General features: G+C 36.9%; 1 protein-coding gene across 2 annotated transcripts in view; it reads right to left on the reverse strand.

The window, feature by feature from the left end:
• The window catches only part of GULP1 (GULP PTB domain containing engulfment adaptor 1), a 72,242-nt gene extending 46,775 nt beyond the window's left edge, over positions 1 to 25,467 (reverse strand). For both annotated transcript variants that reach the window (XM_032236655.1, XM_032236650.1), the window contains exons 1-2: positions 25,405 to 25,467; positions 11,690 to 11,751 (exon numbers count right to left, since the gene is read on the reverse strand). In XM_032236655.1, coding sequence (XP_032092546.1) covers positions 11,690 to 11,751; positions 25,405 to 25,432 — 90 coding nt within the window. In that variant the 5' untranslated portion in view covers positions 25,433 to 25,467. The remainder of the gene's footprint in view (positions 1 to 11,689; positions 11,752 to 25,404) is intronic.
• Between the last annotated feature and the right edge of the window lie 505 nt (positions 25,468 to 25,972).

A 25,972-nucleotide genomic window follows, 5' to 3' on the forward strand; every position in this document is an offset into this window, starting at 1 on the left:
AAAAGGCACTGGGCTTGCATCAATATTTTATACTGAATCTTCAAAAGCACTCTAATAATATCATAGAAGCTACGTGAGACATATTTCATGATGAGTCACATACATAAATCTGCTTTATCAACTGATATGCTTCCACTGAGCAAAGGGAATCATTGAATCTAAACACGTGAAGAGAAAATACCCTGATTAAATATGATTTCAGCTTCAGGGATGATTCATGCCTAGCAATAATTTAAGGTGTTATATGTCGCAGGATCACCAGAGCCATGATATAACTTCTTAGGAAATTGATGGTTATTAGTTTGGCTAAAATGAGAAGCCAGGCTCAAAAGATGACAAACCAGCACTGAAGTCAGGAAACAATAGCTGTATATATTTATGAAGCACTGTGTCTCTTTTGTCTTCCTCTGAATATGTGTGAGGTTTAAAAATATAAACTATAAAAAGAAAAGTGTTTTTTGTTGTAGAATACTTTTTTGACAGGGTAAATAGGAATTCATTAATGTTTTTTGCTGAGAACAAATGCAGTGTGTATATAAAATCTGATAGTAAGAACTGAGCTTGCTCATGATAGGCATCTATAGAAATACTGCAGATATACTTTTTTATCTGTCAAGTATAAACAAGCTCCAACAATATGCATCACTGGTATTAGGTGAAGGTACTCCTTGCTTAGAGAACATCAGCAGCTCCTAAGTGAAACTGAGATTGTGCTTACAATCTTACTTCAGCTATGTTTTGTTTTAGCCTGTAAAAGTTGTAAATGCGAGGATTTCTCCCAAAGTTTTTGGTCATGGTTGCTAAACAAGGTAGTTGCTAAACAAGGCCTACCATAAAAGTACAAGTTATAGAACATTAAGTTACAATAGTTAACAAACATAAGTTAATTTAAAAACATCATTTACATATTAAAGATTACTTGGATTTATTTCAGAATTATCCCTCATGGGAGTTGTTGAGAAATGTAAAACGGTTCTGAACAATGAACAATCATTTAGGTAATGATCAAAATACATTTTCAGCTCATCTCTCTCAACCCAGCTGAGAAAAGGACATGAACATCAAAATCAGAAATAGATTGTCTAACACACCGAGAACAATTACTGAAAAATCATTATATTATGAACATAATAGAGCTAGGAGAAACAATGGTGTTAATTTTAACAGAATAACAGAACAGAATAACAGAGTTGGAAGAGATCTTGCAGGTCTTTTAGTCCAACCCCCTGCTTAGGCAGGAAACCCTATATCATTTCAGACAAATGGTTGTACAATCTCTTCTTAAAAACTTTCAGTGTTGGAAAAGTCACAACTTCTGGAGGCAAGTCATTCCACTGATCAATTGTTCTAACTGTCAAGAAATTTCTCCTTAATTCTAGGTTGCTTCTCTCCTTGATTAGTTTCTATCCATTGCTTCTTGTCCTGCCCTCAGGTGCTTTAGAATCTGCTATTTTTGCATTCTTCAATTCCACACTCAATTCCATCCTTTGAACAGCTGCTTTTTAAACTTTGTTTCATCTGGGAACATTACCATGCTTGAAACACATGGATGGTAGTACAATTGATTTTGAATTAAGATTTCCAATTAGCTCTTTCCTGAACTTTTAAGGAGTAATGATTTTACAGCTTGGTTTTATAGCACAGAATGTGCCATAGAACAGCAAACATCCACTATTTTGTGCCAGACTACTGCAGAATATGGATGAAACACACTTTGGATATAAAGAGAAAACAAGTTTCTACTTTCTTCTGAACTTTAGCATTCTCTCCTCCCATTCCCAGAACTTTGATGTGGGGACCACGAGATGGAACCTGCCTTTCTAAGCTAATTACTATGTCGCAACTATATGGATTACTTTATAAAGTTATTAATCCAAAGGATGCAAGTGGCAATTGAGTGTTTCAGAAAATCTGGACATAAAACAACTAAATGGGGTCCTTGTTGAAACAGAATAATGACCATAAGAACTGAATTCACATGACTGCAGTGGTTTTGCAATGATTTTTCTTGAATCCTTTCTGTGTCAGTAACTACTACCAAAATAGAGACAAAGGAACAAAAAAAGGAGAGAGATGTCTATTTACTGATACCTAAAATGGAGGCTTAATCATGGGGTTCCAGTTCAACAATTGTCAGGCTATGACTAGCATTTTAATATTTGTGCCAAAATGGGCAAAGCCAAAGGACAAAGCAAATATGTTTTGTCATACTTATTGCTGATTTGCATAAAGTCCCTCTGATGGGCAAGGGAGTAAACACTTGGAATAGTAACTGACCATTCTCTTTATACATGCTGTCCAAATCAAAACCTTTGGGGCAAAAGAGAAAATCATGGACACAGGCCTTTCAGGTATCAGCTGAAGAACAAAGAAGGCCATCCAGCAATATTGAGGATGCATAGAAGAGGTATGCTCCCTTTAATTTGTGAGTGCAAAGTTTACTCGTCATTTTGAGAATGCCATGGGAGTTGCCTGAGCAAGGTGGCTGCTGTGTTCAAAAGAATAAGAGATACCCATGACAGACAGCACTGGACTACACAGGTGCCCTGATTTGGGAACCTCCAAGGTTGCTAGTCCCAGAAGGGAAGGCCAGAAAAGTATTAAAATGGAAACAAATGGCTAGCATATCTCACCACTCTGAAAATAGCTTGGAGTAGGCCCTCTTCAGTCATATGGCAGGGGGAATTTGTTGAACTGAGTCTCTGCACATCACTTCATTAAAGCTTGAGCACCCACCTGTCTAAACTGGTGCATTAAAAATAGGATTATAATTACAGTGCTTCAGCTGATCCTGAAGCACTTTCTCTGTTAAATGAATAGAGGAACTCACGTCTAAGAGATGAGATTTTAGCAGCTCGCATAGAGAATCCTCCCAAACATGCATTATTCTATTTGAGCCAAGCTCCAGGAATGAGTCAAATAATTAGACATATTTGGGGCCATATGGTCTAATATCAGAGTGTTGGATTTGATCTTCAAAGTGAGTTAGGCTACCTCTGGGCAGCCCTAGCTATGCATCAGGGATTCTCTAACTGGGTGATGACACCCCAAGTAGTTGCAACAAATTTACAGGTAAAAATCTCATCAGGTTTATGCAGGTAAAATTCTTTCTCACTTTCCTTGCATCTGCCCACAACAGGTTTGTGCAAACAAAATAGGATGTAGCCATACATTGACCATTTATTGTGAACAGCTTTTCCATTATCATTACATCATTCTGTATCTCTCTCTTTCCATCAGGGGGCATAAAAATCCATTTATCATTTTAGGCAGGTTGCGATATTGCCAGGTTCAAGTAGCCCTGCTGTACGTAGAAAGCTACCATGTCATTAAAAACAATGATATATTAGTTTTTGGAAGCAAAATAACAGCCAAACACGCTATTGGTTTTAATAGGAGAGAGAAGCAGATATTTAATGGTATTTAATTGACCAGCTTGTGGCTTAAAGTTACAGCCAATGTAACAAAGTTAAAAAAAAATATTTTCCTGTACTGCAGTTACCTATCTAATTCACCATAGCACATTTTATTTTAATGAATTTCAGCCAATTTAAGCCATCTGAACATCGCTCTTAGTTACTATATTGTGGAGGAATAAACAATAACTCCTAAATACAGGGAATGAGTTTTATAAAAAACATATTTTATTTTTTTTAATTGATATGAATGAATAAAATGCTGGGCTATTATAAAGTATCATAAAATATATCCTATAACAAAATCCACTTTTAATCCTGTCTAATAAACCAAAAGATACTAAACAGCCTACTAAGACAGCCTTTGAATATTCAAAAATACCACCAATTATGAAATATAAATTCAGAATTCACAAGGTAGGTTTAAACTTTCAGTAGTGTTTGAACTAACACATGTGGAAAGTGAAAATGTCTTTAGAAACGTGATTCATGTTGATTTTTTTTATTTACAATTGCTACTTCTGAAAAATAAAAGCCCTTTAGGTATAAACACATTATCATTAGCATTAATTTATGAGAAAGTATGGAACGTCTGTGGATTTCCTTGAATACTATAGGGCAGGGCTGTCAAACTCGTGGCCTACGGGCCAGATTAGCAGTTTAGCAAAGGGGAAAAGAGTCCCGATATGTCATATGATACTGCTGTGATGACAAGCGTTTGACATCCCTGCTATAGAGATATGAATTGTCACACACACACACACACACACACACACACACATCAAATATACCAACACAAATATACAATAAAAGCTCACTTTTTTCCCAACCACTATTAAATATCACTGATTTTGCAGATAAGGATTAAAGAAACAAAATCATGTGCACATCTCTTTTCATAAGATTATTAAAACAGCTTATTCCAGTTGCTCAATGTCCTGATAATGTCTTTGGCTAGAGACTAAACAGGCCGGATGTGGGAACTGGCATTTTTTGAAATTCCATTCTAGAAGCACACTTTAAAGACCAGAGAAGTAGTCCCGCTGTGAACTTTTCCCAGTGCAAATCCCAACACATCCACCCCACTGTCATTAATTTGACAGGAAAAGGGTGGTGGTGGTGATGGAAAGATAATTGCAAGATTTCTTTCTTACATTGATCCTTCTATTATATGTATACTTTAATTAAAAGAAATAATACAATAAAAAGATTCAGTGTCTTCTTCATGTCATCCACATTCTCTAAATTAAGATTGCAAAAGATTTGACTTCTGGGCTGTATGTTATGTGGTAGGCCTTAGTGGTTCTCATCCCCCCCCCATTTTTTCTTTTCGGCAACCACCCATGGATTTTCCAGTTGTTTTCCATTTCGTTTCTTCTGCAGTGTTTATTTACCAGTTCTCTTTGAGTCTTGTTTCTGCCTACTTTGGAATATGGACCCTAAAATGTCATATAATGGAACTATAGCCCTTAAACTAATTAAAGCTATACACTGCTCCTCCAAGCAGTGTACTCAATCTAAATATTGCTTTACATTTGCTTCAAAGACTCTGAAATATTTGTGTTTGTGTGTGTACCTTCAAGTCAATTTTTGACTCCCAGCGATTGCCTGGATTAGTCCCTGCAGTTTTCTTTGCAAGGTTTTTTTTTTTTTTGGGGGGGGGGGTGTTTCAGAAATGGTTTGCCATTGTCCACTTCCTAGGGCTCAGAGGAAGTGACCTTAAGAGACCCACACTGGCTTCATGCCTAAAGTGGGACTAGAAATCACATTTCCCAGCTTTAGTGTGATGCCTTAACCAAACCCTACTAAAAACTGCCTCTCCTGAAGCATTTGAATCATGTATTAATATCTCTATCCCACTGTAAATTTGAAGGTAGATACTCAAATAGATTATTCCCAAAATACTCAACCTTAGCTTTGACCCTGAAGAGAGGGGATTTGGAACCGATGTCCATATTTCCATGGAAAAATTGCTGGTCTTGACTATATGTTCTGATTCTGGGCCTCAGTGAGAGCTAGTCTTTGTATGTTTATGAAATGCTCTACCATGTTGTAAAGAATGGAGCTACAACCAATTCACCAAAAGGAAGAAATATGTCATGAGCAATTTATACTAAATGTCATCGTGAGAAAGGAACACACTGGACCAACACAGAATCAGAATGACTGTGTGATTGTTGAATGGCCAAACATGGCACCTTAGAATAAGGAGAAATCTTTGTGGCTAATACCTACCTCCATACCTTTTCACCTGTTTGTCACTCATGAGTCTATACTGTATTTATTATCTAATCTAACTAACCTATTAAAAATTTTACTTTATAAAAAACGGTACCACCATCATTTATATTTCCATCTCATTCTCTTTCCTTGTACATATTTTAGAAGGAGCACAATATTGAGGAGTCTTTATGCAAAGGAAACAATTCTTTGTGAAAATAATTGTTTCCTTTGGAATAAAAACTCCACCATCTGTCTGTCTAAAACATATGGGTCTTATTTCCCATAGGAATTACTATCACTGCAAATTTATCCAAATTCTGTCCCCTGTATACTGCTTCTAGAAATGTTTCCACATCTTATTCATATAGAGATCTATATGAACTTAATGTTTATCCTATAACTTGGTGAAAAATAAGAAAACAAGTTTTAACTATTCTGCACCAGACATGGGTTGCTCCTGGTTTTACTACCGGTTCACTTTGTGTGTTTTGTGTGTGTTGTGTGTGTGTGTGTGTGTGTGTGTGTGTGTGTGTGTGCGCGCGCACAATTCAATGTAAATTGTTCTTCATGCACGTGTAGAACAATTTACAGTGAACTGCGCACATGCACGCACATTACTAAACCACATATCGGCAATGGCAGCAGTGACCAGGGAACTGGTTCAGGGGCATGGCCAGCCTGGGTCATTGCCGCTTCTGTGACCCAGGCCAAAACACCACTATCAGTTCGACCGAACTGGGAGCAACCCATCTCTGTTCTGCACTCATATCCCGTGTAAAACCAAGCTCTTTATTCTTCTTCATTACCTGACCTAAAAGTTTATAATCATAGCCCATCTTCAAAATGACCTGACTAAAACGAGCTATTTCTGGAGTTCCAGACTAGGACCCTGTTTCTGGCACACCAGTAATAATAAGTATTTTATGTAGCAATGTGTCTAAATACTTATTTCTATTTCTTATGTTTGAAATGATACAGTTGCACAATGCATAAGTTGTATGAAGCTTCAAAATTAAATAAGCTTCATGACTACATTTTACTTTGGCAGCAAAACATCTAGTGAATGTTCATTGTACATTAACATTGTTCTTACCATCCAATCTTCCTTTCATCATAGTATACTGCGCTTATGTCTGCCAAAATAATTGCAGCTTTATTTCTAAGTGCTTTCTAAGTACCAGATGTTGCTTGCCTGTAACCAATTTTCTATAAAACACAGACTTGTATTCATTTCAAAAAACCAAGAAGATTGTTAGCATAATAGGTTGATTAAATCAGAAACTAGCCAACTATTTTGGGGATCAATATAAATTTATAATGTGTACTTCTCAGAAACCGATCATGATTACATATGAAACATGCACTTTTATAAACCATAAATGTGAGCTTTGTATTTAATTTGGACAATGTGTTTCTATATTTCTGAAGTTACCTAAGGTCCTATGATCCTAAATTAATTATAGTGCTTTATTCTATCATTTATTCTTCTCTGCTGAATAGACATAGTGAATTTGAGAACTAGTAGTTTTGAAAAGACATGTTATACATTAAATCAAATTCTCTGGTTTATGAACTTAAAATTTGAGTTTAAATTCTCTTGGATCTGGAGAAGTATTGCACCCCATAGGAACATAGTTGCTCGTTTTTCTGTAATACTATTTCTGATTGATTTCAGTGACTCTCACAAAATGTGAACTTTAAAAATGCGAGATAAAGGTGAAATATTGTCGTATTTTCCCCTCATATCCTCAAGAAGGAAAAAGGATTTTAAGAAAAAAATATTTTTTCTTACTCATACATCACCTGTGAGGATACAGATGTAAATTTTTACTTAGTCCTGATGCATAGACAGAATTAAGGAAAAACCATATAATAAAATGGATAAAAAATGCTTTAAAAAGCATTGTTGTGTTACAGCACAACAATGGGAAGAATTGTGAATTAAATCTGTAAAACAGGGTGTCAAACTCAATTCCATTGAGAGCTGCATCAGGGTTATGTTTGATGTTGAAGGGCTAGAGGTGGCATGGCCGGGGTAGGTGTGGCAATGGAGGGTGTGGCTGTGGGTGGGCGTGACCTGGACTTGTGTTGGGGGCACCTTTGGTGGCAAGTGCTAAGGCAAGACTTCCTCACTGTCATTATAATCTCCTTTCCTTTCTTCCTTTTCTTTTTCCTCCCCTCTCATTCTCCTTTCCTCTTCCTTCCCCTCTTTCCTTATTTTTCCTTTGTTGCTCTCTTCCCATCTTTTCTTTGTCTTTCCTCTTTTCCTTTCTCCTTTCCTGTCCCTTCTTGCATGCTTAAATGCAAAAGGGGAAACATTTCTCCTTTTGTTTTGTTTCTAGTTTGTTTTGATAGCCCTCTGCCAGTGAAAACGAAGCTTGCCCGTGGGGGGAGGGGGGCTGCACACTTCATTTTCAGTGCCAGAGGCACTGCAGGCCAGTCCTTTGCTGTTTCCAGGCCAGCCCCACAGGCCAGATCTAAGCACTTCGAGTTTGACACCCCTGCTGTAAAACATGCAATAGGTTATAACCTAAAGGAAAATTGGTGCAAAATGTTCTACAGATTTATGCAACACTATAAATATTTAAGATAATAACAAATGTTGGAGGTGCTATGAAAGAGAAGGAATGTTTTATCACATGTGGAAAGATAAACGTAGTATAACAAAGTATACTTTGGAATTAAAATTTGAAACGAAACCATAACTTTTCTTACTAGGTAAAATCTCAGAAAAAATGACCAAGGAACAAGAAAATTTAACAAGACATTGCATGCACTCATACATTCAAGTTGATGGTCACTCACTTGGTCAACAGCCACACTCAAATCACTTACTATAAAAAAGTCAAGTATTTGTATCAATATCCTAAATTTTAATTAATATTGATACAATATTTCTTTCTCTTTTCTTTATTTCCAAAATGCCAGGTTATCTAAACAATACAATGTTAATAATTTTAATACTGTATAAATATTATTTTATTGAAATAATGGAATGTAGGAAGAGTTCTGTGAACTCTTGAGATTTCAAGCTCATTAGTTGATCCTATATCTGTGGTTAGCTATCAGTTTCCAGATCTACAGTATGTGCAGATTGTTTCTATTGATATTAATTAATATTCATGATATGTGCACAACAGAAAATACAGTCAATGCTTTTTTTCCCTTAATTTTCAAACAGGTAGTATTCCAACATATTTTATTTACTGTCATGCACATCTTTATTTATTGCAGTACCATTTCCAACATAATCAACCAAAGGTCCATAAAGATTATATATGCATGACATTTTCCTATCCGAACACAGCATATAAGGAGGAAGAGACTGGAAATGAATCTTTCAAAGCTGGCTTTTAAAGACACTCTCCCTGCTGCAATGGAGAAAGTTAATTTCTCTCATGCAAAAAGGAGGAGACTGCATTTTCTCCCAGCTACCAAATAGTCTTGAAAGTTTTTGTTCTGTATACTAATGGACTCTTCGATGGGCAATTGAAGCTTCCTTGTTCCTCAATATTTTGATTATGAAGTTTATTTCTCTGCTGCAAACAGCAACAAAAAAGAAAGTTGAAGTTCTGCCTTCACTCCCATAATCCTGATCAATAGAACTTTTTCCTATTAATAGTAAGACAACTATACTATTGATTGTATGGAAAGAACTACAGTGGAAAGGTTGGTAATTAAAATCTCTCCTGTCCAATGATTTTGAGCAGGGTAATTATTTATACACTGAGAGAGAGAGCAAACTATTGCTTATTCTGCCATCTGGATAGGCAATAGGAAGCAATAGGGTCAAAGGAGGACTAGTAATTCTTACAAAAGAGAAAACTCATGAATCAATCAACAGCATATTCAAGGGAATAAAATCCACAAGGGAAGAAGAAACAACAACAGTACTCTCCCTTGGTACCCATATCAGCAGAGGCAATGATGGCAAATTAGAAACATAAGTCTCTTATAAAAGCACCCACACCAACCAAGTGCTCACTATCAAAATAACAACCCAAACTCCCACAAGAGAAGCTCTGCAAGAACATTATTTAGATGAGTGTAAACATACTGCAGCAACCTTGAACATCAGAAAAATAATATATCTTCCAACAAAATGGATACCACACCTCTTTATTAAAAGCGCCTGGCCATTAACACACTACTGCACAACCAATACAAGCTGTCAAAAGGATAATGGCAATAGCAATAGCACTTAGACCAGGGGTGGGTTTCTCGCCCCGTTCCAACTGGTTCGGTTGGGGCCGGCGGCGTCCTTGTGCACGCGCGCGGTGCACGCATGCGTACTAGCGTCTGTGCGATGCTCCAGCTGTTCCTGGAGGATTGCGCAGGCGCTGTATGCATCCTGCGCATGCAGGTTCTGCGCATGCGTGGAAGCACAGAACTCGTCAAAACCGGGTAAGGAGCGCGGGCAGGCGGGTGCGCCCTTCGCCGTTCCCGGAAGTTACTTACTTCCAGGTTCGCCGACCAACCGGTTCGCAGGGACCGCCGCGAACTGGTTGAAACCCACCCCTGACTTAGACTTATATACCACTTCATAGTGCTTTGCAGCCCTCTCTAACCATGAGTCTGGTGAGATTCAATGAGCAAAATTGCTGGCGGCTGGTGATCAGCAGAAGTCTGCAGTACTGCACTCTAACCACTGTACCAACCTTGGGCCATAATGCCATACATCAAAAACATCTCAGAAACCACCAACAGACACCAACAGAGGTGTCATTACTTCAACACACATACCAACAAAGATCTGAAAAACTTAAGTAAACCAAAAGCCCCAGTAGCCTAGAACAAAAAACAACAGTCATCTACAATTGACAGGATTAAGACTGTGACAACCACTATGTAGGACAGACTGGCAGGAAATTAGCAGAGCGCATCCATGAAGAGCAATCATGGTAGCAATCAGAAGAGATGAAGAAAACTCCTTAATTTCATGACACATGGACAGATTTAACCATAGTTTCAACTGAGAAACTGTGAGCAACCTAGACTAAGCCACTCAGACCAAAGCATTCAGATGGCACTTGGACAAATCTGCCATCAAATGGCCCCATAGGCAGTGGTGAAATTCAATTTTTTTTTAACTATCGGTTTTGTGGGTGTGGCTTGGTGGGTATGGCAGGGGAAGGATACTGCAAAATCTCCATTCCCATCCCAATCCAGGGGACGGATACTGAAAGATTCCCATTCCCTCCCTACTCCTGCGTTAAGGATATTGCAAAATCCCCATTCCCACCCCACTCTGGAGTCAGCCAGATGTGGTATTTGCCAGTTCTCCAAATTACTCAAAATTTCCGCTATTGGTTCTCCAGAATCTGTCAGAACCTGCTGAATTTCACCCTTGCACATAGGGATAAATAACATCTATATACCATTCAAAAGGGACAGTCAAAAAGCTAATAAGGAAACAAAGACACCATTACACCTCTCCAGCAATCAACAACCTAGATAAGTAGAGATTAATACCAAGGTTAATATTAGATTAATAATCAAGCAGTAAACAATACCTCAATTAAAGGACTACCAAATCAGACAAACAATCCAACAGTAAACAACATCCCACTCAAGAAACTACCCAGACGATTCCCACCAAAACAGATAGGGCAAGCCACTTGTATATAAACAAAGCAAATCCTACTCTCTTCTAGCACTGATGATGTTACCTAGTTGGGTAAAGAAATGTCTGCAAGAAAACCAAATTCAGAGAGCACATAGGGTCCCATATCTTACAAAAGAAAATGATAAATGTCTAAATGTTATGAATGGACAGTTCCTGGTCCTAGAAATAAATGTGACCTTCAACCTAATTTCAAAGGTCCTCTTCAGTATCAGTTCAAACTCTGATAAGAGCTACCTTAACCATTCCCATATTCTTTTATTGTTTAAAAGAGAGAGAAAAGATACCACTTGCACTTTGTCTTCTTCTACCATATGAACCCAACAAATTACCCCTGAAAGAATGAAGTCTTTAGTAATTACGATCTGATTTAGACAATTGCTAGCTATCAAGTTAGTAGAAACAAGTTAGCAGACACACACCTCACCTTTGCATTGTAAGGAATATAGTGTTTTGATAAAGCTTCAGGAGTGTGCATCCACGTCTTATCTGCAAAAGGAAAAAAATACACATAATTAAGACTTAGGTACTAGACATGCACAGAAGGAAAACACATTCAATAGGTTTTTGCATCTATATATACCAAGCACAAAAGATACCTATTACGTATTATATAGCTATATGCACCTACCCTCACATAAAGTTCCCAGAGATTTCCAAAGACTATTCAGTCTTCAATCTCCGTCTATGCATCACAATATCTAATTCCTGAAATGAGTATTCAATTGTCTGATACTTTATAAAAGGAGGTTAGTAGTGGTTGTTAAGCAAAGGTCATGGCTAAGCTCTGAAGACTTTATATAAACCAACCTTTCATTTCCTTGGTGGCGCAGTGGTTAGATGCAGTATTGCAGGCTACTTCTGCTGACTGCTGGCTGCCTGCAATTTGGCAGTTCAAATCTCACCATGCTCAAGACTGACTCAGCCTTCCATCCTTCCAAGTTGAGGACCCAGATTGTTGGGGGCAATATGCTGACTCTGTAAACTGCTTAGAGAGGGCTGTAAAGCACTGTAAAGCAGTATATAAGTCTAAGTGCTATTGCTATTGTATCCAACTGATACTCTTTGGATCCTAACTGACAGGTTAGAGAAAAAAGACTTTGTTACTATGAGAAGGAAAGGAGGTAGATGGGATTTATTTCTACTCCATATCATGGATTTACTCTTGTCCTTGTCCAATCAGAATTCTGCCAAATGCTTACTGGCTTCTTATGACCAAGAAAGACAACAATTTCTAAACAACACATTATACTCAGTTGTGTCCAACCATTAAAATACAATATGTGTCCTTGGGTAACAAATAATTCTAACCAGTCATGCAATTTGTTTATTGCATGATGCAGCTTTTGAAAATGAAAATAGAAATACAAAATAGAAATCATCTCTAAAAATTATCATTATATCACCTAGACATTTTAAACTGAGCCATTCTAGCTCTCCCTGATATTTTAAACTGACAAAGAATTCAGCTCACAAACAGGAAAGGCAATTTCAATAGCGGCTAAAGAGGCATTTGAATGCCACTTTAAGCTATACAGACACAATCCAGTGTCCATTTTCTATCTTTGAAATATTTATCTTAAAACTGAGATTTATCTTCACAATCCAGTGAAAATAAATCTCAGTTTTAAGATAAATATTTCAAAGACAGAAAATTAAGTTTATTATAGCTGCCTTATGTCATTCAAGCATTTTCATGAATAAATTATTTAAATCTGAATTGATGTTGTGTGAACAATTAACATTAAATTAAAAAAAGAGCATGATATCTCATTGCCTGTCCTTAATACAGAATACAGAAAGATTTACAGCTTTACTTTATACATTTGATCTTCTCTTGATTCCTAATAGAACACATTCCTACTCTTACACTAAATCTTCTAGTGTGGCATAGCTGCAATTTATAAAATCTCTCTAGAAAAACTGTAATGTCAGGTAGGTTAGCGATCAGTGTAAATGATGGATGACTGCATCTTACAGAGCCAAGTTTAAATTATGGGCATCCTGGTTTATTTATTCCTTTATTCCTTGTTAACCACCCAAAGCATATGTTTGAGATGTGTGGCCATGTAAATTGAATATATAAATAAATAACATAAAACATATTGTCCAGAAATTAGCAGAGCCAAGGCAATCATGACATGAAAATAAAGCATTTATGAGTATGATCCAATCAGTTTTATTTATTTGTAATTATTCTGGGTTTTTTATATATATAATTTTGCATACATACAATACTTCAAATAGATTTAAACCAATTTGAATGTAGAAATTTGGTCTAGTTTTGATAGCTTACTTTGATTTAGACAAATGAAATCCATTATTGATCAATGAAATACATGGTGATCTTTCAGATAGGACAAGAATCCTCAAACTATGGCCCGCGGGCCAGATCTAGCCCACCAACACAATGTTTTCAGCCCTTGCAGTGGTGGGATTCAGCCCTAACCCCTGCCCGGCCGCTCCCACTCACTCCTCACATGGCTGGCTTTTCCCGACTGAGGGGGGCCTTAGGAAGAAGTGCCTCACCTGCCAGAGGGCAGCATTGTACATTTTCAGTTTTCTTAATGGCATCTCCTGTGCTCCCCTATCCCACTTCATAGGTTTCAGATCGTAGCTGTGGGCTCCCTGATCAAGAGCAGGGCAGAGGGGAAGCAAGCCTTAATTTCAATATCCAAATTGAGGGCTGGATGGGGTGGAGGAGAGAGAGGCAGCGCTTTCTGGGATGGCAGGCCAGTCTAGTAATTCCTCATTTCCCCTTCCCTCACCAATTAAAGGGGCAGGCAGGCTACTATACCTGGTAGTCTAGCTCAGCCCAGGAAGGCAGAGGAGGCCCTTGTTCCAGTAGGGACTTGCCTGGGTCTCATAGTTGCTGCTTTAGCCACAATGAAACGTGTGGTTTTGGCAAGGGAGGGGGCAGAGGAATCAAGCCCAGAGGAGAAGCATCCCTTTTCTTTCCTGTTTGTTCTGGCACTGTACAGCAGTGGAGGGAGAGCAAAAGGAGCCCATGCTGGTTGGGTGACTTGGCCGGGGAAGAGTCCCAAGTATGTGGGAGGTTGCTGCTGAGGGATGCCTGTTTCTAGGTTCTGGAGTAGACATAAACCTACTCTTTTGCCTCTAAGGAGGCCCAGCTGTTGGGCTGAGTCCCTTGCCTCCCACCCACCCAAAACAAGGAGAGACAATGCCTTCCCTGGCTTTGTTCTACTCGTTGATTTTAAGTTCCTTGGGGCTGAGAAGAATTGCTGCGAAACGGAGTTTCCTCAAATGGGCCATTAGACTCCTAAATAACTTTAAAAAAACAATCTAGTAAAAGGAGAAGTCAATCAAAAGAGCAACATGCAAACAAAAGCAAATAAAACATCCCCAGGAGCAAAACAAATTAAAGTTTAATCTATGTATGTTGTTTAATGGACTGCTAAACTGGCAAAATGGACTGCTAAATTGCCCACACCCACATGACCACCAAGCCACACCCACTCAGCTGGTTCATCCCAGTCTGAGGGACTGTGAATTGCCCCCCCCCCCATTTAAAAAGTTTGAGGACCCCTGATTTAGGACATTGCCACAATGCAAAAATGATATCAGCGCAATTGTAATCCATCAATGCTGGCTGTTTTTGGACATTGCAACAAAAATACAAACAAAAATAAGCAGCAAAACATTTTTAGCACTGTTGTAGCCATGCACCATGCCAGAATCCTTACATGATTGAATATATTATAGTCATTAAAAGTTAATTTAATATTTCTCATGATTTCTACGTAATACACTCAGGAAGAAAATCTTTTGGAAAAAAAATCATGGTCCAGTGTTATTTTCTAATACTGTTGCGAGGCTAATCAATAAAGACTCAATGTCAATAATACTGTTGCAATGGTTCCCAAATTGTGATATATCTGGAAAAATGCATTTTGATTTTATTTTCTTGTGCTAAAGCCACATCTAAATGTGTTTTATTTTTTCTTATAGTAAAAGATAAATATCATTTTGTCTGTCGCTGCGTATAGGTAGTACTGTATTAACAACTATAACATATAGTTACATCTGAATTTAGATAAACAATGTTATTAGCTTTAGAAACACCTAAATTATTAGAAATGATTTTTAAATCTTCAGACAAGAAAACCCTTATAAATAACACTTACTGAGAAATCAGTTTGATCTAAAAATCTTTGAAGATGAATGGGACAAAGAATTGTAGATCTCCATTTTGTCTGAACAATAGAAAACTGACTTTCATATTTATGTAAAAAAATTCAATAGATCTTACACCATGGTTCATTCAACAGCAACAATCTAATGTATTTTGGACACTGGCCTTCATTATTTTGCACAAAAAATTCATAAATTACTGTGTTAATGAGCATAAATGCTTCATTAAAATGTGTCTCTGTCATCTCAAAGAATTGCTATATTCTGAAAGGGAATCATTACTTTTATTAAATTAACTTTGAAATGAGATTTAACATTTTTGAATGCCCACATTCTTTTGAACTATTATCTTATAAATAGAAATTGTCATCTGAACAAGGAAAATAAACTCTCCATGCCACTCTTCTAAAAGATTTGTCCTCAAACAATGGAAAGATAAATTGTATGGTTTCAATCACTCAGTGGTTTAAAGATCTTGTGTTAATGTTATGAATGAGTTGCTTACAAATGTAAATTATGAAGAGACAATTATAATGAAATACACTATTTTTATTGAACCCTATTGTATATTTCACATTCTTATCTAAATGTATGGGTTTTCTTGCATGTATGTATGTATGGGTCTGTTCTATTGTGCAATAATTTGATAATATTGCATAGCCCTAATACAAATATGGTCCATCTTATATTGTAAAGGAGCAAAACAAAACCTTATAGTTTATCTGCAAAAAACAAAAAACAACCAACCGACCAATCAAAAACCCTTAAATATGTTTCTGTAAAAGTATCTGCTACCATGCAACCCTTGTGCAACAATGCTAAGATAATAAAGTATCAAAAATACTATTATATATTACCTTCAGCTGGTGAAACTGTACATATACAAAGATACAGTATCCCGTGGAACTTTGTTTTAGTTCACCCACTGTAGTTAGCAAACTTTGGCTAAGTTTATTTATCAATGATACACATATTTTGTATACAGGTTGTCCTTAACTTACAATCGAATGCTTAAAAGATTTTAAAAATAGTTACTTACGACCAATTATCAAAGCTACAACCGTCCCATCACTCCCACAGTCACATGATTACATTTCGGGCTCTTAGCCACAGGCTTATATTTAAAACCAGTTGTACACACATAATAGTGTTTTGCAATATTTTTTGCCACTTTCCATGTAGCATGGCTTTTTCAGGAGGCAATTGGATTTTCTTGATTTTTACTTGAAGACCTTTTACTTCTCATCCAAGAAGCATCTTCAGCTCTGACTGGATGATGGGAAATGGAAAGATTTATATTCCATGTAGACAATTGGTCATTTGCATCCTTTTAAAGGGTTGTTGAAGCATTTGGGGATTTATCTGTTATCATCAGGGTCACCAGAATAGCGGTAATGGTTTTTGCAGTCTGCAATTTTTTTTCTCTGAAAATCCATTCATACTCCCAACACCATGCATTCGAAGGGTTTTCATCCCAAATTGGATAGCTAAAAGTCTATATGTGTAGATGACTGAGAATCTCCACATTCAACTTCCTACTGGTTATTCTAAGCCTAAGGCATAGTGAATCCTCTCTTCAAGAACATCAAATTCCCTTAATGGTTTATTATTCAATTTTTTTCTGGTTTACTAATAATTTTAAAGTACTGAGGCAGATGGTAGCCATGGCATTTTTCATAACAAGAATTTTAATGACACTATCGGCAAAGAAGTACAACTTCACAAATTTTATGAAAGTGGGGATTCAACGTATGCATGGGCAACTTCACCAATTAAAAACAATTTGCAGGAGGTGCTTTCAGTGGGTATTTCCGGCAATGCATTCACTTTAGAGAGACCCATGCTCATCTTTTTGCCAAGGCTCTAAAAGCCTTATCTTCCATGTGCAGATATCTGCCTCTTTTACAGAAGGCTAGCTTTTGTAAATGGATTTATGTGGCAGCTTATTAAAATGACAAAATGTTGTTAATTTAAGCACTGGCAACTGCTTATTGGATTCCTTGCTCATCTGGTTGTTTAGGGCTAGAGTCGGATTTTTAAAGAAATCTGTATGTGTAACAAACTCTCGCAGACTCAAAAGCTTACACTGGCAAAATTAAATATGGGGTAATGGATGAATTCATACGTAGAAATACCTACTGATGAGACCCAAATTAATTCCTTCTCTCTGCCGATACATGAATGAGTCATGCAAATTATCTTCTATGCAGAATGTGAAGGATATATAAAATACCTAGCAAACTTTTGAGATTTTAAAATCTCTGGATCAAGCAGAGCCTTCAATATTCAGGATTAGACACCTTAGAAACAAAGTAGATAAAATATAAGGCAAAAACAAGGTAAAGTAAGGTAAGGTAGGTTAGGTAAGGAAGAGCTGCATCCCATTGATCTCTCAAATAACTTAGCATCACATTGTCTGAAATAATAATATCCTTTCTTGGAAGGTCTCTTTATGACATTGAAGGTGATAATGGGAGTCAGACAAATATGTCAGAGACCAAGAAAAGAAGATAAGAATAAACAGGTCTCAAGAGAGAAAACTGCCTTAGTATCTTCCACAATGTGCATCACATTCAGCCAAATTCTAATTCTTGAATTACCTCTGTTTCAAAAGATTTATGGGTTTTCCACAGATATGTTGGATCTACTCCAAATGTCCCTAAATGTTCCAAAAATATCCCATGCAGCAAAACAGTGGCTGAGTTCTCACCTAATACCAAGCCCTTTTGACCAGAGTTAGTGTAATGAGTCACAATGATTTGCATATCACACTAAATTATAACAGCTGATTCACCCAGAACAATATGGGAGACACAAAGAAACTATACTACAGTATGATAGATGAATCCCAGTGCTGTCTTATCTCAGGAAGCCAACCCTCTTTCCAAGTCTTCATCTTTCCACAGATATAAAAACTAGCAAGGTAAAGGAAAGGTGGGACGGAGTGAGAAAAGAATAGTATCAAAATGTTGCCAACAATCTTAATTATATCTCACATATGGTATTTGGACTCTTCCATAAATTCAGTTTTTATGAAAATGGTCAGTACAATTGTGTACTATCTCCTTCAGCTTGTCTCCGCTAACAAGATCAAACAATATTTAGGACTTTCCTTTAAACAGACTGCTATCCAGCGCCACTGGTACCTCCTTTCATAACTGAATGATGAAAAGGGCATGGATAAAAAAGGGACTCGCTTTCCACAATTGATAATTAGATAAATTTCAGGACAGAGAACATTCCAGCGCTACTGTCATCATAGGAAGACTCGCCACTCTAGAGAAAGTCCACCAGATGGCATTGAACAGTTTTCCCTAAGAAGAAGCAGGACTATCAGCACAGAAAATTGTTGTAAACAAATTTGTTTTAAAATATTTTTATTTCCTGGTGACTTTTACGTTTATCTTCCCTTTGTATTTCAACTTGTTTTCCTTTTGGATTGCTGTTTTAATCCCGCTTATTACTCTCTGTAAACTATCTCCAATAGCCTATAGGCTTTAGTAAATAGATAAGTTAATTACTCTTGAATAGGCTTTTTATCTTCATTTCTAGACATCCCCTGGGAAGAGGTGTTCTTTAAAAAAAAAAAATTCCAGAGCCTATTTGTTCCCTAAAGTGATACATCAAGTACATAAAAAAAAAATAGTCTGTACTTCTGAAAATTTTATTAACAGCTTATACAAACACAGCTATATTCCATATTTTCTATTGAAGACATCCTATATAATTCCTTGCTTCTTATATTAAATTGTAGTCATTGTGCCCTATTTTCACAAGTTTCTATAATTCGCAATCATTGTGCTATGGATCTTTTCAAATTTATATCATTGAAAGTTGGAGAGTATTATAAGAGTTGTAAATGAACTAATTTTTTTCCCACGTAGTTCTGACCTTGCATGGGATTGCAATTTTTTCTGGCTATGCCAATCTCTAACAGGTCAGTACATCAAGTTATACTTAATGTCACTGCATATAACTCCCACATTGTAAAATCCAATATGAGTGCAATTTCTGCCTAACTAAAAAGGTACCCTCTTTTTTTGGGGGGGGGGTTGTTTTATAGCCTCCAACATCCTGCTAGGCCCAAAAGCATTACTAAGCAATGTAAGATCATTTCATCATGAATGCATATGTCCTTTAGCTAATTTAGCAGTTCTGAACTTTCAAAGTGCATCTTTGAATGCCATAAACTTTAAAAATAGTGGTGCAAAATTAACAGCCTAACCAGATAAAAGCAGCCCCTCCTACCACAGTGTTGCTAAGAAGGCAAGAAAAAAAATGTCAGGGGGCTCTGGCTCATGAGTTGGGTTGGTTGCTGGATTCCAAGCTCTGCACATCTTCTAATAAGTCCATGCACGCTGCTTGCTGATATGTTTCCAATTGTTATGGCAAAGCCAGCCTTTTAAAGATAAAACAAATGCTAGCAATACTGATATTTACAAAGGAGGTGAACACCATGGTTACTCTCCTTTTTTTTTCGTAGCACCTCAAATATGTTGCTACAACTGCATTTCCTGCTATTTTAATATCTGTTTAGCAATCAAATAAAGGGGAAACATTGCTGCTAATTATGAACTGGGGTTCCAAGCAACTTCCCTAACAAAAAAAGTCTCTGAGACTTGAGTTTCCTCAAAGTTCCATTTTATTAGAGATGTCATATTGGCACATCTGGGAAAACCAGAATCTGAAAGCTTCCAGATGTTCCCCAACCAAATGAAAGTCCAAGTACCTACCCAACACTCACATGTTCATCATATGGTCCAATCAGGCACTGTCCCAACTGGAAATATCTCCTAGTCACATCATTGCAGCTACAGAGCAAGGTGTCCTTGACTCTCTGAGAAATGAATGTTATTTTGACTATATATCTCCCATACTCCATATAAAGCCCCCTCCCATTTTCCCACAGCATTAAATGGGGCAGGCCTGAAGGCCCAATGCAAAAGAGGGCTGACAAGCTGTTTTTTGTAAGTGTTTTATTTTGGCAGAAGCTATAAAGAAAGCTAACAGCTTCGGTATTGTTTTCCTCGTTATTTTTTCTTCAGAAACAACATTATGAAAACCACATGCAAATTATATTAACACAATATATAGCCACAAAGCAATGCTAAGAAATGTTGTGTTGGACAGGGTTCCCAACAGGGCAACTTTAGATTCTCTGTTCCATGTGATTTTACTTTTTAAAGATTCTTTCAATTCAAAATAATAAACACAGCAAACTGTATTTCCAAGAAAATATCTGAAAGCCGCCTAGACTTCAGGGACATTCTTTAAAAAAAAAATGCAGTGGAGCAAACTACGTATCTTGTTTGCTTGGAAATATGCCAAATTATCTGCCCTCCAACCAAAACATAGTGGGCTTGGGGTACTGGACAGCATCTTAGGAAGGACAAGAAGCAAAGTTATTTATTAGCTTTATAGTCCATCCTCTACTAAATGAGTATTTTATCACTGGACAAGTTCACCAAGGGAGTCATTTTTTTAGAGTGCCTATGGTCTTTGAGTTATGTCTTCCAACCCTCAAAGGCTGGAGATACCTAATTTAGAATATCTAAATCTCCTGGCCATTAGCTCTTAATTTTTGCACTGTGTTTTTATTTTATTTTTAAAAGCAAGCATACCCTTTTCAAGCTATGATTACAATACATAGCTTACTCATTAGTTGAAGCAGTTAACTGCTTATTCATTTCACTATTTAACCATTAAATTCAAAACAAAATTGTATTTTCTATTTGAGATATAGAAGTGAAATGTTTTTACCATCTTCTGTTATTAGAAATCAATCACTATACCCATAAAATTAAATTCAATCTGCCCTGGGGTTGAGAATGATAAAATACCATTATATAATATGTCTCAATTTGATGTCTATCTGTACCTCTTTCTGCAATTATGTTTTTTTATTATGTACCTTTACTTTTTACTCCCAGGCAAATAAATATCTTCTAAAGAAGTTTGGATTTGGTTTATTGGTCTCCTCCCTCTTTACACTTGCTTTTGCAATAAAATGAAATACCAGGATAATATTACTATAACAACCACCAAATGAATACTGTACCTGGCACAGTGCAGCTTTCATTTTGGAATAAGTTAATTGTTCTTTTAATTTTTAATATGCAATTTAGATTTGTAATACAAAACAATGCCTAAAAACCATTCTAACTAGGGTTAACTTTTAAAATATTTGGTTTGGTTAGCTGATAAATAATTTATGACTTAATTTATGTGCTTTTGTTGCCCTCTCCCATTTTTTTTTATATTAAATCTATGTAGGCCTAAGGGGAAAAAGACTTGGTTAAGACTTTTTAATCTTTGTGCTCTACCTAAAGGAACTCAAAATAGGCATGCAGTTATATATCTTCATTCTAGATATTGAAGAATATGCTTTATCATTCTCCACACTACTACTGCTACCACCACCAACAACAAATATCATCCAAATAAACCTGGAAGTGAACTTAATATTATACAAAATGGAGAGCCAATTTCATTTAACACAGGGGTGTCAAACTTGGATCCAACCTAAGGAGCCATCCTGATCTATCCAATGTGAAGAGGAAACAATGGGGCCAGCGCGGCTTCAGCCTGGTCTACTCAGTGTGAAAAGGAAAGATCAGGCCAACGTAGCTTCCGCCCAATATACCCAATGTGAAGAGGAAACATGCCAGCAGTTGGGGAGTGGCATCAAACTGGCCACCCCCACCCAGTTGGCCACCCCCCACCAGTTGGCCACACCCACCCAATGTCACACATGCCTGCCCCTCTGAGATCAACCACAGCCCTGATGTGGTCCTCAATGAAATTGAGTTTGAGTTTGACACCCCTGATCTAACAGATAAGTTTCCGGAGAGGGAATATTGGAAACCAGAGTTTTAGTCCTGGCTTTGGTGTGGTGGCTCAGTGATTAATAGCAATAGCAATAGCAGTTAGACTTATATACTGCTTCATAGGGCTTTCAGCCCTCTCTAAGCGGTTTACAGAGTCAGCATATTGCCCCCACACTCTGGGTCCTCATTTCACCCACCTCAGAAGGATGGAAGGCTTGAGCCGGTGAGATTTGAACCGCTGAACTGCAGATAGATAGCAGTCAGCTGAAGTGGCCTGCAGTACTGCACCCTAACCACTGTGCCACCTCGGCTCTTGCGATTAAGATACTGGGCTTGTTGGATGGAAAACTGGCAGCCCAATTTTGAGATCTGAGTGCCACAGATCCTTGCCTCAGTTCCTGCCAACCAGCAGTTTCAAAGCATACAAATGCCAGTAGACAAACAGCAACCACTTTGGTAGGAATATAACAGTGCTTTGTGATGTCATGCTGGCCACATAACCATGGAAATGTCTTTGGACAGTGCTGGCTCAACAGTCTTGAAACAGAGACGAGCACCACCCCTATAGTTGGCAATGACTAGTGGAGTAAAATCTGCAAGGACTCCTTTTATTTTTAGGTGGCTATACAAATTGAATAAATGAACAACTGGCAGATAGAACAAAGTCATTGGCAAACCACTTCTTAAAATGTTGCCACTAAAACTAACCTTAAAAAAAAAGGCCCATCTGATTGACATAATTTCTCCTGGATTGTCTATCAGGAGCTGCTTCTTTGAATTCTTGCAAGATTATAGCTATCTTCATAATGCAAAAAATAGTACACTTACTCTAAAATGGAAGTAAACACTTTCAATCTACTCTTCACAGCCCCATCAGAGGAATAGAGAAGTGCATAAGCAAAAGGATTATTCCTGCTCATTCCTGACACATTAAGCATGAAACCATCAATTTAGAGGAGCACTAAATCATAATTTGGTGTAACTTGCACAATCCTATTACTTCTCCCCTGCTAGCAGAAGATGATAGGCACTTGCCTGCATTTTCAACTACTGATTACCGTAATTCATTATTCCATCTTGGTGAAAAGATTCTACTTAGTTTGCCTCATCTTGGTTGGTTTCAGTAAATTTCAGTGAACTAGGTTTTGATCAATAAAATCAAGATAGCAACCATGATAAACTTAAAGGGCAGATAAAGTTTTCTTTGCACCATCATGGTTACCTTTATCTTTATTGACCATGCTGTGTGGACTGCACTGCAGGAAACCACAGTAGGAAATAGTGATAGTTTCTACCAAATTGGATATTAAAAAATATCATTCGGTGTACAAGCAGAAAGTAAAGCAACATTCATCTTACTGCAAACTATTAATTGAGTGTTATAGTTCCAAACCTCAAATCAAAAGCTTAAATCAGGACTTTGTCCTGGCTGCACTTTAGCTAAATCTGACATATAATATTGTAGGTGGGAGGCTCATTCAAAGTACTGCATATGGTGAATTCATTGGCCAGATATATTTTGAATACACATTGCCAGTTGTATGAGAAAAGAGTTCCTTATTTCAGGTTTTTAGTACAGGGCGGGGCATAACCTTTTCCTAGGGGGTCACAGCAAGATCGACAGCAGTTTACAACTTCCGCGACACCTCATTTTAAAGCCCATAAAAAACTGAATTGAATGAGCTATTAAATGTTAAATTTGCTTTAAGAATGGCTGGAAAATTCGATTCGGAAGAACAAAGGATCATTGACAGAATAAAATGCATTGCCTTTCGAGAGGCTCGCGATGCTGGAGCCAGATCTCAATTCGCCAGATCTCAATCCGGCAGAGAACATTGGGGCCATAATTAAGGATGAAGTGGAAGCTCTGATGATTCAGGAGCAAGGTCAAAATCGATATTCGGTTGAAACTTTGAGAATGAATTTGGAAACTGTGTTGAAAAATCTGGAAAATCGAACGGAACTGTTTGAAGATTTGTTGTGTTCTTATCCACCTCGTTTGAATGCTGTTCGAAGGGCTAATGGTGGTCATACTGACTATTAAATCGTGTCAATAAACTCAGTTTTTGATGGGCTTTCGAATGGTGTATGAATTATTTGTGTTGTTATTACAAGTGTTGCTGTGACCCCCTAGGAAAAGGTTATGCCCCGCCCTGTACTGTTTTTTAAAAAAGAAAACGGAGGATTTTTTTCCCCAGCAGACCACATACAAGTCTGAGTGTGTTTGTGTGTGCGTGTGTGTGTATACACACATACATACATGTCTGTCATCACAGAGAAACAAGAAAAATGAATGTATCCATTAGACCAATATCAAGACAAGATTAATGCTATACATGAATGAACTCCCAAATCAGCTCTGCATTGTCTTACAGAATGTTGCCATGTAAATAGCTCATATATATCAGTCAGTATATATATTTTTTAAAATAGCTCATGTGGTAGAAAATGCTTGCCAGAACTTCATTGTTTTTCAGACCTCTTTTCATAGATTTAATCTCAGTTTCTAAAACCATCTTTTTAAGGTGGTAAATCACTATTTAGTAACTGCTTCTTGTCAGGTGCTAAGAGAGTGGACAAATGATAATCATTTCCCTCATCCTCGAGTGAGAGCTACAAGAATTTAAACCTTATTGTCCTTCTGCTTTGGGTTTGTATTTGATACCTAGCAGCCACTGGAATCCTTCTGTAATTGCTTTAGTAGCTTTTCTATAATCTATTTATAAGAACTCTGTGTCCTTGAAACACCTATTTGCATTCTGACTTGTTGAGAAAAGGCTGAGCATTCAAACCAGAATATCTAATGGATTTTTTCATCCTTACAAATTTGGTCAGTCAATGAGATGATTAGGAGAGCTTCTATTACGTGTGATGAGAACTCCAGAATCCCCTCACAAGTCAGGTGCATGAAAATGCTTACTTTTTTTCTTTTCCCCTTTACCCTCATTAATATAAATGATTGTTATATAATTTTAGTCTACTTTTTAAATTTTATAAACTACTCCTGTCACATAGAGCAAATAATTGAATAAAAACTCATTAAGGCATTTTATCATAATTCTCCGGCCAAATGTCATTTCAAGTTTTGTCCTTTTGAACTTTGTCTTTTTTTTCAATGCTTCCTTTTTCACTTTTTCAATATCATTGAATTGAAACTGCTTACCTTTCTTTCTGCTAAAAGCACGATTCATGATGAGAAATCATCCACTGTGCATATGTTTTAAACTAAAAAACAAAACAAAACAATATATACGTATGCATACATAAATTTTGATTTAAAAGTGACATTGATTTCACAATAGTTTATTTGCAAGCACTATTAGAATCATATTACATAATATGAAAAATGTCCTTTAAAAAAGAACTAATTAACATATATATTCTGCAATATACTTGAAATGCAATCTTAAAAAAGTGCTAAATGCAACAAAGTCTCACTAATCTCTATTAGATTTACCCTACAGTCCTTGAAGACTATATATATATATAAAGGCAGATTGGACAGAAAGTGAATTACTTAAATTTAAGCCAATATCAGCACTTGAAGTTTTCAATGTACTGGCACTTTCAGTACTCTTAGAAACCCATTTTCTAGAGATGGCTTTCGTTTTCTCTTGCTTTATTTCTGCTATAAAACATGATACCCCAAATGAATTTTTGCCACCTTATTCATTGATTAACTCTGATCGCATACTGTAGTTTTTATTTATAAATGAACCTTCAAATTAAAT

Source organism: Thamnophis elegans, chromosome 1 (genome assembly GCF_009769535.1).
Source record: "Thamnophis elegans isolate rThaEle1 chromosome 1, rThaEle1.pri, whole genome shotgun sequence".
In the NCBI taxonomy this organism is placed as follows: Eukaryota; Metazoa; Chordata; class Lepidosauria; order Squamata; family Colubridae; genus Thamnophis; species Thamnophis elegans.